Source organism: Pseudorasbora parva, chromosome 8, assembly GCF_024679245.1.
Source record: "Pseudorasbora parva isolate DD20220531a chromosome 8, ASM2467924v1, whole genome shotgun sequence".
NCBI lineage: Eukaryota > Metazoa > Chordata > Actinopteri > Cypriniformes > Gobionidae > Pseudorasbora > Pseudorasbora parva.
In genome coordinates, this window is record NC_090179.1 from 8,705,706 (window position 1) to 8,720,503 (window position 14,798).

The window sequence follows — 14,798 nt, forward strand, 5'->3', positions numbered from 1 at the left end:
TATATAAAGTAAAAACATATATGAAACATATTAGAAATTGGAACAATTCCATATATTAACATATAAATGTATCCCATATATTATGTATGTTAATGTATGTATAATACATATTTTGACATATAGGTCTCATATATGAAATATCCTAATATGATCATATAGAGTAAAAACATAAATGCACATATATGCACAGCATCAGAAATTCCATATATTGACATATATCTTTAGTCCACATATTATATATGTTTAAATTATATATGTGACAAATCATTATCACTCTCAAATGCCGCAGAGTCTTAAAATCTATACTATGTATAAAACAAATGACATTTAAAATATAAAATATGTATAATGTTACTTATTGTCAGGTGAGGCAAGAGATGAAGGACTCAAGGGTGCAGAGGATAATGGGCTTGTAGAAGGCCCAGTCCCAGCAGGCAATGAAGATATACAATCCTAAATCCTAGATTAGGCACTGGCACAATCCAACACAGGTAAGAAGTAGGTATCAGTGCACTCAAGCCCCATAATAGAGTCCTCTGTGAGCTTCTCTGGAAACTGCCAAACACTATGAATTAACATTTTTATGGGTACATAAAAATGTGCATTTGAACAAGATTGTAAAGCATTGGAATGTACAATTCACTTAACTCTCAAACACAATGTGATTCCAGGCATTTTCACCCATTCTCCATTGCCATGCCTCTCCTCTATGCTACTCGTAACCTTAAAACCACTTCCTCCATTTGTTGCCCTCTAGAGGACAGGATGAAAAATGTCACCCATGTACCAGAGTAACGTACTCGGTTACTTTCGTAACCTCGGTTCCCTGAGAGAGAGGAACGAGTATTACGTATGGGAAAAACTCCTTTTCTCGAGAATGTGAAGCAAAACTTTTAATAAAGGTATCTATGTAAAGCGCAGTGAGCTGCACGGCCATAGCCCAGCGCGAGGAGCGCTCTGATTGGCCGGGCTGCGGCAACTGCAGGAACCTATGGTGAGGCGGCTGAGAGGAACGAACCAATGGGGGGCGTTCCAGAAGCCCGCCGAAAAAGGTGCTTATATTTGCATACAGGAGGCTATATAAGACCCTAATTCGCCATAGGTGTCAGGTTTTAAGATCGACTGAAGCGATACCTGAGAAGCATAAACACGGCACGGAACGTAATACTCGTTCCTCTCTCTCAGGGAACCGAGGTTACGAAAGTAACCGAGTACGTTCCCTTTCGAGAGAGGTTCCTCGTATTACGTATGGGAACACAATGTAAAGCGCCGTGTGTGCTGACTGACCCAGTATACCCAAAGCACATGTTATAAACCCCCGAGACACCGACAGAGGCGGCTTATAAGGGGAATGAAGAACCGGAAGAGTCGGTTCGTTTGAACAGCTGATCGGACATAGTCGGATCTTATGATGAATGAATAGTGCTTAAGGACTAATGTGTACAGGCCAAAATGTAAGGCAATCTGTTTGCCAGGGTCAAGATAGAGCCTAGATGGAGAGAAGCCCTGCTTGTAGAGCTGGAACCTCCAACTTGTAGAATCTGATAAAAGTGGACGGAGAGGCCCAGCCTGCCGCCGCACAGATATCTTCCAAAGAAATGTCACACGACCAAGCCCAAGATGAGGCCATGCCTCTAGAGGAGTGGGCTTAAATGCCTGTAGGACAGGTTAGGTCCTGGACCTATATGCTAGTGGGACTGCATCCACTATCCAGTGTGAGAGACTGTTTCATGACAGCACAAACTTTAGTGCGGCCACCGAAGCAATGAAGAGCTGATCCGACTGCCTGAAGGGGGCGGAGCGCTCTAAATACAATCTCAATGCTCTGACTGGGCAGAATAGGTTTGCGTCTTATTCTCTCTGAGACGCGGGTTAAGCAGTGCAAAGACCTGCATACTGAAGGGGTTGATAGCACTTTCAGCATAAAACCATGCCTCGGTTTGAGCACAACCTTGAAGTTGCTGGACCCAAACTCAAGACAGGAAGGGCTCACGGAGAGTGCAGGTAAGCCACCCACTCGGTTAACCGAGGCCACAGCCAGCAGAAAAACGGTTTTGAGTGATATGTGCTTCAAGCTCGTGTTCTGAAGTGGTTAGGAGGGGGAACCCTTCACGGCCTCCAAAACCATGGCGAGGTCCCAAATAGGGACCGAGGTAGGGGCAAGGCGGGCTGAATCTCCTGGCCCCTTTAAGAAAACACACAATAAGATCACTTTTCCCTAGTGAATGTGCCGCGATCGGAGCGTGGCTAGCTGCTATGGCGGAGACACACACCCCGAGTATGGAGGGGGGACGGCCCGCATCCATTAGCTCTTGGAGAAAGCGAGCGGTTCCGCCAGTTCGCATGAGTGTGCGTCGATGTTTCGCGTGGCACATTGGTTAGAAAACCACTGACCACTTCAAAGCAGAGCTGCCAGATAGCAGGGGCTCTAGCTTCCGAAATAGTGTTCATAACTTGTCAGAGAGGTTCCCGGATACCGTTGATGGGCCATACGTGGAGGGCCCACAGCTCGGGATTGGGATGCCAGACCTTCCCTTTCATTGGCAGAATAGGCATGGGGCTGTGTCTGACAGCTGAAACAGTATGGAGAACCATGTGCGGTTCTTCCAAAGTGGGGCTATTAAAAAGCACAGGCTGCAGCTGGATCGCGATCGGAGGGAACATATAGAGGGAGTCTGGGCCAACATGGGCCAGGGCATCCCTGCGTTTGCAGAAAAAATATTGGGCAGCGTGTGCTGTGCGAGCTGAATTGTTTGCGGGTAAAGGGACCATCCCCCTGGGGACATGGGTCCTCTGGATAACATGTCCGGACCCTGATTCAGAATACCTGGCACGTAAGCCGCCCTTAGGGAGCTCAGATTGTGCTCTGCCCATAAAATGAGATGCTTAGCCATGCAGTGAACAGAGTCTGATCTCGGCTGCCCTAGCGATTTTATGTACATTATCAAGACGTGGTGGTTCTTATGCCATAAGTCTTGAGTCTATGACAATGACTGTACTGATAAGCCTGCCCCTCGAAGGCGAATCTCAAGAATGGCCTGTAGTGGGGGTGGGGGGTTATCGTAACGTGAAGTATGCGTTTTTCAGATCTATTGAGAAAACCCAATCCCCGGGGCGAATGTGCGCGAGGATTTGTTTCACCGTCAGCACCTTGAAACGAGCGTGTCATAAGTGCTTTGTTCAGATGCCTGGAAAATGGGCCTGAGACCGCCACCCATTTTCGGCATGAGGAATTAGCGACAGTAAAAACCTGACTCGCTAGCGTCGGGTGTACTGTTTTCGCCGCTCTCTCCTTTAACAGTCTCAATGCCTCAGCGAGAAGCACGTGACTGACACTGCTTCTTACAGAGGGCTCGACCACGGCTTGAATCGCGGGGTCTGCGAGCAAAACTGTAGCGAGAACCTCGTTTTATATGTTCAACACCCAATATTATTTACCAGGAATGGCCTGCCAGGCCTGGGCTCGTAAAGCCAGGGGTTGAATTAGATTCGGGGGCTGGCCGCTTAGTAATAGGGGCCTGTTAGCCGGGTTGCTTGTGCTGTAACACTGCTTGTAACACTGTGGGGATAGTGTTAGTTTTGGCGGTGCAGGCTTTGCAGTGGGCGCACGCCTCACATTTATATTGTGTGTGCGAGAGTGAACTTTGTGAAAAGTGCTTGGGTGCAGGAGTGCAGACTGTAAAGTGGGCACATTTCCTACATAGAAAGCTCTTTTGTGTGTAGTGCAAACAATGTGCAGTGGCGCACAACCTACGTAGAATACCCACGGTGCAAACCAGTGAGCAAATCCACAGGGGTAAACGCACACAGCATTAGTGTGCAGACGAGCGTGTTTAACACAGGCTAGTTGACTGCAATATTTCATCTCCAGTCACTTAACTTAAGGGAACTGGGAGAATGTAAGGAAGTGCGGGTGGTATGTGAGCCATTCCACAATGCCGTTATGCTCTAGTCTAGACTGAAAGCGCGCATGCAGACAAGCGTGTTTGACCACAGGCTAGTTGACTGCAATAAGGCTAGTTGACTTTATATGGTGTAATCCGGCCGCGGCGGGATTTATTTGTGATTTTGTGAGGCTGAATTAACAGTGCTTATGTAGGGGTGCACACTGTGTAGTGGACACTTTGTCTACAGTGTAAAAACCTTTCCAGCCGCCTGAATAAAGGGGACTGGAAGTGATAGAGTGAAAAAAGGGCTTAGCTTGGCAGCCATTTTCCGACGCCCTTATGCTCTGACAGTGAGCGCGTGCTATGACGTAAGCCGCGCTCTAGTCAGCAACGCGCTGTGGAAGGGGCGCGCGCTATCATGACAAGGCAGCCATTACAACTTCCTTGGCAGTAAGCGCGCGCTGCAGCGACATTGTTCTTGACATACCCAACAGCCCGAGCTCGCTCGTCTAACTTACTCTAGTATTCTCTGTCCGCAGCGCTTCAGCACGGCGGCGGTAGAATGAGCACGGCGATATCTTCGGCTCGAGTTTGTTTATTCACTCTAGTATTCTCTGTCCGCGGCGATAGAGCGACAGGACGAGAGAATTGGAAGCGTGAGGTAAAACTCTGTCCGCGGCGCTTCCAGCACGGCGAGAGCTTCGGCTCGAGTTTGTTTATTCACTCTAGTATTCTCTGTCCGCAGCGATAGAGCGACAGGACGAGAGAATTGGAAGCGTGAGGTAAAACTCTGTCCGCGGCGCTTCTAGCACGGCGAGAGCTTCGGCTCGAGTTTGTTTATTCACTCTAGTATTCTCTGTCCGCGGCGATAGAGCGACAGGACGAGAGAATTGGAAGCGTGAGGTAAAACTCTGTCCGCGGCGCTTCTAGCACGGCGAGAGCTTCGGCTCGAGTTTGTTTATTCACTCTAGTATTCTCTGTCCGCGGCGATAGAGCGACAGGACGAGAGAATTGGAAGCGTGAGGTAAAACTCTGTCCGCGGCGCTTCTAGCACGGCGAGAGCTTCGGCTCGAGTTTGTTTATTCACGCTAGTATTCTCCGTCCGCGGCGATAGAGCGACAGGACGAGAGAATTGGAAGCGTGAGGTAAAACTCTGTCCGCGGCGCTTCTAGCACGGCGAGAGCTTCGGCTCGAGTTTGTTTATTCACTCTAGTATTCTCTGTCCGCGGCGATAGAGCGACAGGACGAGAGAATTGGAAGCGTGAGGTAAAACTCTGTCCGCGGCGCTTCTAGCACGGCGAGAGCTTCGGCTCGAGTTTGTTTATTCACTCTAGTATTCTCTGTCCGCGGCGATAGAGCGACAGGACGAGAGAATTGGAAGCGTGAGGTAAAACTCTGTCCGCAGCGCTTCTAGCACGGCGAGAGCTTCGGCTCGAGTTTGTTTATTCACTCTAGTATTCTCCGTCCGCGGCGATAGAGCGACAGGACGAGAGAATTGGAAGCGTGAGGTAAAACTCTGTCCGCGGCGCTTCTAGCACGGCGAGAGCTTCGGCTCGAGTTTGTTTATTCACTCTAGTATTCTCTGTCCGCGGCGATAGAGCGACAGGACGAGAGAATTGGAAGCGTGAGGTAAAACTCTGTCCGCGGCGCTTCTAGCACGGCGAGAGCTTCGGCTCGAGTTTGTTTATTCACTCTAGTATTCTCTGTCCGCGGCGATATCGCGACTGAAACAGAGAAGAGGAAGACTGAGGAAAAACTCCGTCTGTCCGCGGCGCCTCCTCAGCGCGACGGTATAGTGACGAGAGCTTCGGCTCGAGTTCGCCTATTCACTCTAGTATTCTCTGTCCGCGGCTGTAGCGCGACGGAATGAGAGAAGAGTGGGAACAACTCTGTGGCAGCGGCGGAAGAAGAGCCGCGGCGGCGGCAGAGTGAAGAGAGCTTCGGCTTGAGTGTGCTCATGTCCTCTAACATTCTCTCTTTCCGCGGCGCTATTCAGCGCGACGGGACGAGAGCAGAGGGAGAGTGAGAAGAGCTCCGTCTTTCCGCGGCGCTTAACGACGCGGCGGAACGAGAGAGTCCTCGAGTAGAACAAGCCTGTAAGCTCTAGAAGTGGCGTTGCAGCGGCAACACACACACAAACACATATAACACTCAACATAGACACAGTTTAAAGGATATATAACGCCGGATGGCGTAGCTGGAACGGCAGAGAAGGCGGAGAGGGAGTCCGTCGTCCTCAGCTGCAGGTTCCGCTGGTGCCTTTTCAACGGCGGTGCTTCTTCCGGAGACCAGCGAAGGTATCGCTGAAGGAGATAAAATCTGACACCTATGGCGAATTAGGGTCTTATATAGCCTCCTGTATGCAAATATAAGCACCTTTTTCGGCGGGCTTCTGGAACGCCCCCCATTGGTTCGTTCCTCTCAGCCGCCTCACCATAGGTTCCTGCAGTTGCCGCAGCCCGGCCAATCAGAGCGCTCCTCGCGCTGGGCTATGGCCGTGCAGCTCACTGCGCTTTACATAGATACCTTTATTAAAAGTTTTGCTTCACATTCTCGAGAAAAGGAGTTTTTCCCATACGTAATACGAGGAACCTCTCTCGAAAGGGAACTGTACATGCTACACAGAACAAAACATGAAAGTACACGCCATGGCTAATGATGAGCACAAGCTGCATGCTAAACAAACAACCCTAAACACATGGACAAAAGAGTGTATACTGCCAAGCAAAACTAGATGCTCACACAAGACCAAGCGAATGGTCAAACTGTACACTCACAACGGGGAGAAAAACACACATGGAGCTTTTAATGTCCGAAGCCTGAAACAAAACCAAATTATGAAATGCCAGGATTCAAACACCACTATATAAATCCATATAAAATCCTATACAAGCATACTGAATGTTTGCATATATTTTGTTTAAATAAACGTACATATATAAATTCAACATATATTGTTTACATATATGGCATTAACATACAGTACCATATAAAAAATCATCATATAAATAATTTTTATATATGTATATATAATAATTATTCTATGGGTATTTCATACATGGTATAAACCTATATCTTCATATATCGTGAGAATGTATATATGCGCTAATAATGTATTGCCTTATATGAAACATATATGACATCACTACTCGGATATAGGGACATATATGTACATATATTACATTTCTGTTTGGGGAGAATGAGTTGGTAAAAATAGGGCTACAAGCAAGAGGAAGAACAAAAAATTGCAAAGCAGAGTAGCAATAATTTCTGGCCAATTTTGAGCTACAGCTACTAGGAACATGTTTTCATTTATCCCAAGACAATGACAGAAAAACATGAAATTTGTTTTGAGATTAAAAATGTACTTCTGCCTGAGAACATAGTTCTGAACAATGTGTTTTCTATTTTTTGCTGTATTGTTTACTGATTGCTTGATAGTGTCTATCATTTTGATCACTTTGTTTATGATTTGAGAGCAGTGTTTGATTTTGAACAAAACTGTTTTGAGGTGAAAGTTTCATTTTGCAAGAGGAGTCAGAGGTTTTGTAATAGTGCTTGAAGAGGAGGTAATGCAACAGTTACTTATCATTTTGAGCAGCTGTATCAATTGATAGTTAGATCATTGTAAGGAAATGAATAGACACTTATTTGAAATGTAATATGTGAATTGCCTTTTGAAATAGTAGTACTTTGATGTTTTGTCATTCAATTTTTGTTGAATGAACAAATGATCTAAGTTTTATGTGCATTGTATCCAAGCAATTGAGAAAAGGGTCAGAGTTTGTGTGTGTGTGTGTGTGTGTGTGTGTGTGTGTGTGTGTGTGTGTGTGTGTGTGTGTGTGTGTGTGTGTGTGTGTGTGTGTGTGTGTGAGTGTGTTATATAACAGCTTATCTACTCAAAGGTAGGTCATTTATTGGGAACAGAATTGTCTTTCTAAACAAAGAGAATATTTAAACAGTATGTACTTTTTAAACATAATTGACACACATGCAGGAATCACATTTTAACAGTGAAATCGAACACAAGAAACTAATTTGAGTTTAAAGATTTTATTTTTGCAAAGCATATAGTTAAAATGTTTTGTGGCATATCACACACACAAAAATAATAACAATCTGTCACAATTCTAAAACACAATATGCATTTTATATAAATCATCAACAGTTTAAGCACCTCCTCAGACTGTGAAGCCAGTCTGCAAAATTAAGAAGAGATATTTACAGTCCCAGTTCTATTTTCTGTTCAGCGCTGTGACCTGACACTTTCTTAGTATTTCACCATTCCTGTCATGTCTTGGCAGCTGACAGCTAATTCAACCATTTGGTCAGTGATAGTGCGTTCGCATGCATGGTCAGTTGTAACACCAAAGCTGGCCGAGGTACAAAATTATGCAGTTTGAATGTCAGTGTCTACAGTGTTCCTTGGCTCCTCTTCACACATACCCTTTGTTTCCTCCAGGCCGAGCCGTGTACTTTGTGGTGTACTGATCTCGAGGAGGGCAATTTGCACACAGCAGTGAGCCGCCAATGATCAGCAGTGCCGAAGCGCCCCACCCAATAAACAATGAAGCTCCCAACTCTCTCTTTTGTGCACTGACGGTTAACGGGTTGTAGAAGTCCCTTATAATTGTGTTGGCGGTCCAGCAGACTGGAATCAAACACAGAACTCCAGCGACGATAAAGATGGCTCCTGCAATAATGCCAACTTTGGCCTTGGCTCTTTCATCTTTAATGCAGTTGGTACATTTCCCTCCAACAGCAGCTAACATGATTCCCACAACGCCCACGAGGATGGAGATGATACACAAAGCGCGGGCCGCCTGTAGATCTGAGCTGAGAGCCAGCATGGAGTCGTAGACTTTGCACTGCATCTGGCCAGTGCTCTGCACCACACAACTCATCCAGATTCCTTCCCAGGTAATTTGCGCTGTGACTATATTCTGTCCAATAAAAGCTGTGACAAGCCACATAGGGAGAACGCAAACCACTATTACCCCGATCCAGCCAATGACAGCCAGGGCTATGCCCAGCATCTGTAACCCTGCTGATACCATGCTGTGCGTTGAAGTAAAAGAGAGTGAAAAAAAATATGCTTCACAGTCTCTAGAGCTGGTTTAGTGAACATGGGACTAAAGCGGGCCCTTTTATGCGATGGGGAACAAGGAGGGGCAGTGCAAAATCACTCTCACGTCACTATGATTTGCCCTCAGCCTGGGGTGTCATCACTCAAGCAAAACTCAGGGGCAAGTCTTAACTCGTCCTTGCATTTGGGTGGATTTCTATTTGCTGAATAGGGCATTTTTATGAATCATAAAATCACAGTTATTCATAGTTTTTATGGAAAATAACATGATTCATGGTTCAACAATAGGAGTAATCCATAAATGAAGACTAAAGAAGCAAGGCATTAACATTACAGAACATGGGTGTCCCAAAGCGCGTGAAGGGTTTCGAAAGACACAATAACATAATTAGCTCTGGTCAATGCGTTTAAATGCTTAAAAGAGCACAAACTGCATTATAGGATTTTAAGATGTGGATTTACCCTCTAAACCACACACCCGAAAGACGATTAATATTGATTCACTTTTGTCTTCACTAATTGCTGATGAAAGAGGAGGAGATCACACATTTCATTGCTACTTAGAGATAATTATGTGACCAGTATACACAGTCAGTTTTAATAATGAGTTTTACTAAATGCGTCATTTCGAGCAAAGTATATAACATGCCACCCTCTGACCAACTCAATCTCACAAAAAGACGTCAATGGTGAAAGCAGTTGCTTAGATAAGATTAAGACGGCCAGTACTTGAAGATCCACAATCTTCCATCCCATTATATATATTTGATCACTTTTCTGAATAGTATAATTTCTAAAGAAACAAGGAGAAAAGCAATGCACGCTGACCTGGTTTCCAATGTCCAGAGAAAGAGGAGGAATCTTTCCTAAAGCCACTGCAGCACTATAAAGTTAAAAGAGCTAAAAAATGTTCGCCGTCCAAGGGTTTGCAGGAAACAGACAGTAGAGGCACATGGTGAAGGGATGAAAATCAATCTCAGTTCTTTGCTGTGTAGAAAACGGAGGGAAAAAAGAGGGACAGAGTAAGGGATACTGATCGTTTCATGAATGAAAGAACGCTCTGTTTGGTGGCCAGAAGGACAAGAATGGCTCTATTTCACATGGCAACTCATTAAAATCGCCTTGGCAAGGAGAAAGAGGATACGGTCCCACACAGGTAAGGAATGTCTTCAATTAAGGAATTGAGGAAAGATGGACTGCCAAAGATTACTTTCTCAGATGTGTTATTTTGAATTCTATAAAAGCCTATTTGAGGCCACAGTATCAAACATCTCAATACAAACATCAGAATTTATTCAATTGGTATTAAAAGATCACGTCATCATAATCACATGGCCGTAAATTAGGTAATAAGTAACGGTGAATCACATTTGATTAGTGTTCATTTGTTCAAACGTCCAAGGTCAATAATTGATTTAGTTAATTTAATAATGTCCGTCCGGGCCCCACTTTATATTAGATGGCATTAACTACTATGTACTTACATTAAAAAATAAGTACAATGTACTTACTGTGCCCATATTGTATTGCAAAACACTTTTGCTGATATTGAGGTGGGATACGGGTAGAGTTAGAGACAGGTGTGGTGATATGGGTCAGTTTAAGGGTAGAGTTAGGTGTAAGGAAAGTGCCAACTTTGTAATTACAAATGTAACTACAGAAATTAATTACAGATGTAATTACATGCAGGTATTTTTTATAATGTAAGTGCAATGTAAAAACATGTATGTACACAATAAGTGCATTGTATCAAATGATTAATTACAATGTCAGTACATAGTAGTTAAGGCCACCTAATATAAAATGGGTCCGTTTGTCCTGTATGGACACATGAGTTAGAGGTATCTACATGCTCTCAAAATCAGCAAGGCACATGTTGTTTTTTTTCATGGAGAACTGGCTGGTCTAGTTTTTAGGCAAATGAGTTTATCACACATGGGAAACTGAACAGCGTGTACTATTTTGTTATATAGTCATTTCCATAAAATGTCGAGTCTCTTCTGTAACAATGTGTACAAATGTAATTCATATACATATTAGTTCACAGAGTATGAATTAATATTAACAGATTAGGGTGACCAAAAGTCCTGCCCTGGCCCAATACAACAATTTTGTATCCATACAGAAGGAGCATACTTTAAATGTATTGAAAATAATAAGAAATCTTTGAGTAAACTTTAAGTATCATTTGAGTATCTCATTGCCTGGCCAAGTGTCCTGGTTTTCAAAATATTGTCACCCTATATATAACAGATACAACTTTTGACCTCAAATGTATTATGTTGAGATTAACCTTAACTAAGTTTAACAAATGATTATTGTTAATTTTTAGTTTATGTTGGACTAATTTAGTTCACAAATAAAGCTTTACTTGAAGTGTTACCAAATAATAAACAGATTTGATTTATGTGAGTATCAAAACATATATTTCCGCAGTGACGTGTAATGTTTTTACTTCTGCTTTCATGAGTGAGTCCACACTCTGTTTACAGTCACCTGTGTGATTACTAATGAATCTTTTAATAGTCTCTTCCTCATGCGTGACAGATGAGGGTGTGTGACGTCAGAGAGTTTCAACCCCGGGCTCGTGGGATGTGGAGACAGTTTCTACGGATGACCAAACCTATGATAGCGATCTAGAAGAATGAAAAGACGGATGACTCAGCTTTGCTTTCCAATGATCAAGCAAGAACACACAACACTGAGAACACTTGATGCTTGACCCAGTCAGATAATTAAAGACTGCCGAGTTTCTACACAATTAGCATATTAGACCAGACAGAGAACAGAGGTCTACTACACATCTTGGTAAAGCTCAACAGACATTAAAAGCTTAGATTGTCTTGGATAAGAAGTGAATTGTCTTCTCTTTTAGAAGTTGCGTTTGATGTAATTAAGACCAGAGAATTGGAAAATGCTTAGATTCAAATAAAATGCAAACACTGAGAAACAATGGACAGGTGTGATATTGCAAAAGGGTTAAGGGGAAAAGTAAACAATGTAAATGTAAATGTAATACAATTATTCCTGATATCTGGTAGTTTTGATGTGGCTTGTAACAAATAAATAAGCAGGGAAATAATTAAATGTATACATACACATACAAATAACTTATTTTCTAATTCTCTGCCAAACCTAGGTTATATACCCTGGACCACAAAATAAAGTTGTTGTTTTGTTTTTTTTTTCAAAGTGAGATTTATAAATCTTCTGAAAGCTGTTATGACAATATTTGAGAAACAACTGAAAATCTGGAATCTGAGGGTGCAAAAAAAAAAAAATCCTTAGAAATAAATATTCTATACTGGTTTTTGGCATAAAAAGAAATATCAATCATTTTGACCCATACAATGTTTTGCTTGCTATTGCCTGAAATATGCCTGATGTGCGAATTATGACTGGTTTTGTGGTCCATGGTCACATATAACAAATATCACTATGTAGTCAGTTTTGATTACTATTAAGAACTTGAATTACTAGTTTTAGGCAGCAAGCTAAAAAAAAAAGTTCACACTCCCACACTAGAGTAAATATGACCGTTTAACAAGTCACAACATGCCCATTCTTCATGCTGTGCTGACTTTAAATATGCTGGTTGCACAATATTATCACCATAACAAAACAAAAAAACCTCATGTCACTTGTTTATCAGCTGTGACAGGCATACGTTACTGTTTCAAAGGCCAGTGCTCACCTGTTAAATTCTTCTGTCTGTGCTTAGCAAAACATTTCCACAATTTCAAATCCTTGCACTTTTAACACTCACATGGTCCCGAATGTTGTACACAATTGTATATATATATATATATATATATATATATATATATATATATATATATATATATATATATATATATATATATATATATATATAATTTTGCATAGTAATTTTAAAGTAGAATATTATAAAATATTTTACATTTTTCATTGCTAAAGTTTGTCAGCTTTGCTGTCAGATTGTTCTGACAAAACCAAAACTGTTGAAGTGAAATTTGAGTTGTTATACATATATGTTCTTTGAATTTGCATTTATTTTCACCTTGATTAACAAAACTATTCTAAATGAAAACAAGCATTCACTATACACTCAAAATAACTTTATACATGAGAAACATTTAATATTGTTAGCTTAAGTGACACATTGATCAAACAAACAAGCAAACAGAAGTTATCTAGTAGCTCCCTCTATCAGCTAAACGCAAGAACTAAAACACATAACACATTAGCATGTACACAGAGAATTCCCAAAATAAATACTGTATGTAAAATAAATAGTAAACAAATGTATTTGTGTTTATCAGTTTTTATAGTAATTGCAATCTGGGAGCAGTCTAAACAGTGCACAGTGTTTTAGAATTGATAACAAATGTTAATATTTTCAAATCTGTCAAATCTGTAATCTTACACGGTGTGTTAATAGGCCAGAGGAGAACTGGCACCCCGACTGAGTCTGGTTTCTCCCAAGGTTTATTTTTCTCCATCATGCCCTGATGGAGTTTTGGTTCCTTGCCACTGTCGCCTTTGGCTTGGCTTGCTCAGTTGGGGACACTAAAAATATGATTAAAGTTATTCAACTTATTATACAAATAAAATGTATGAATTAGGTCTTATTTAATTCTATAAACTTAAATACTGATCTGCCAACATTGTTGCTATATGATAAATTAAACTAAGCTAATAACATTACTGTTTTCTCCAGTACGACTGTACAGCCAAATCTAATTTTGTCGCAATATTATCCTGTTTGACACTGTGAAGCTGCTTTGACACAATCGTGATTGTAAAAGCGCTATATAAATAAAGTTGATTGATTGATTGAAATATAGATGGATGCGCTTGGAGAACTGATCTAAAGTTATCCAAACCCAGTACAGTATAAAATCCCTCCCAAGTCTTTGCAGTTCTTATGATCATTATATCATAATATTTTTCTTAACTCTTAATGCACCAACACACCTACATCACACAATTTGCAAACAATTAATTTCATGCTTAAAATCATGCATTGTAAACTAAACTCACTAATTTTCAAAATACAAAAATACACTTACATAATACATACTAAACACAATATGTTGTTTTGAGTTTTATGAACTTTTTTCTTTTAATTTAAACAAACTTAAATTTAACTGAATCTGGGCTGCGATTTCTATTTCCCAGCATGTTTTGCCATGGCATTCAAAAGGTACTGTAAATGCCAAGTGTTTAATTTTTTGTTATGCTAATTTATGACAGTTTCAGTTGTGAGCTTAGTTTGAGAACAGATAGATGATAAAAGTATTATTGCTGTCCTCCTTCAGCAAGTGCAATAATGCTAACAAAGCATTGTGTACTTTATACTGTACAATTAACTATACTAAAAATGTAAGATTACATGATATTTTAAAGTTAAATGTATAAATTAGCTTACTCAAATATTTAAATATTTTTTTGTAATTAAAATGTATGGCTACAAAATAAAAAAATGCAAGTTCTGCTTACTTAAACTTTACATTTCTTAACTTAAAACAATTGAGGGAACCGATTGCATCTTTTTTTAGTTTTGCCAACTTATTTTGGTTTACACACTGTAAACCAGTCACTGACGGTCTCAAAATCAAATTATTCCAAAAAACTAACACATGTTCTCTTCCAACAGGAACATGTAGTCAATAATAGCACAATGTCATAAAAACACTAACACCAGATGGAATTACAGAAACTGCATTATTTTATGTGTCAGGCCTTTAGGCATATTTTATTTATCATTGTGGTTTGCCCTGCAGTTTCTTTTGAAGCATCTCCACATTTTTGTATTTAGGTTCAGTAAAGGCATGTATTTTGTT

General features: G+C 41.4%; 2 protein-coding genes across 2 annotated transcripts in view; both read right to left on the reverse strand.

Annotated features, from left to right (window-relative positions):
* The window catches only part of cldnj (claudin j), a 57,792-nt gene extending 47,802 nt beyond the window's left edge, over positions 1 to 9,990 (reverse strand). Inside the window, exon 1 of the mRNA XM_067450040.1 lies at positions 9,802 to 9,990. The gene's annotated coding sequence lies outside the window, so the exon portion shown is untranslated. The remainder of the gene's footprint in view (positions 1 to 9,801) is intronic.
* cldna (claudin a) lies at positions 7,937 to 8,987 on the reverse strand. The gene has a single exon (XM_067450039.1). The coding sequence runs from the start codon at positions 8,942 to 8,944 to the stop codon at positions 8,324 to 8,326; it is 621 nt and encodes a 206-aa protein (XP_067306140.1). The 5' UTR covers positions 8,945 to 8,987; the 3' UTR covers positions 7,937 to 8,323.
* Positions 9,991 to 14,798: the final 4,808 nt, after the last annotated feature.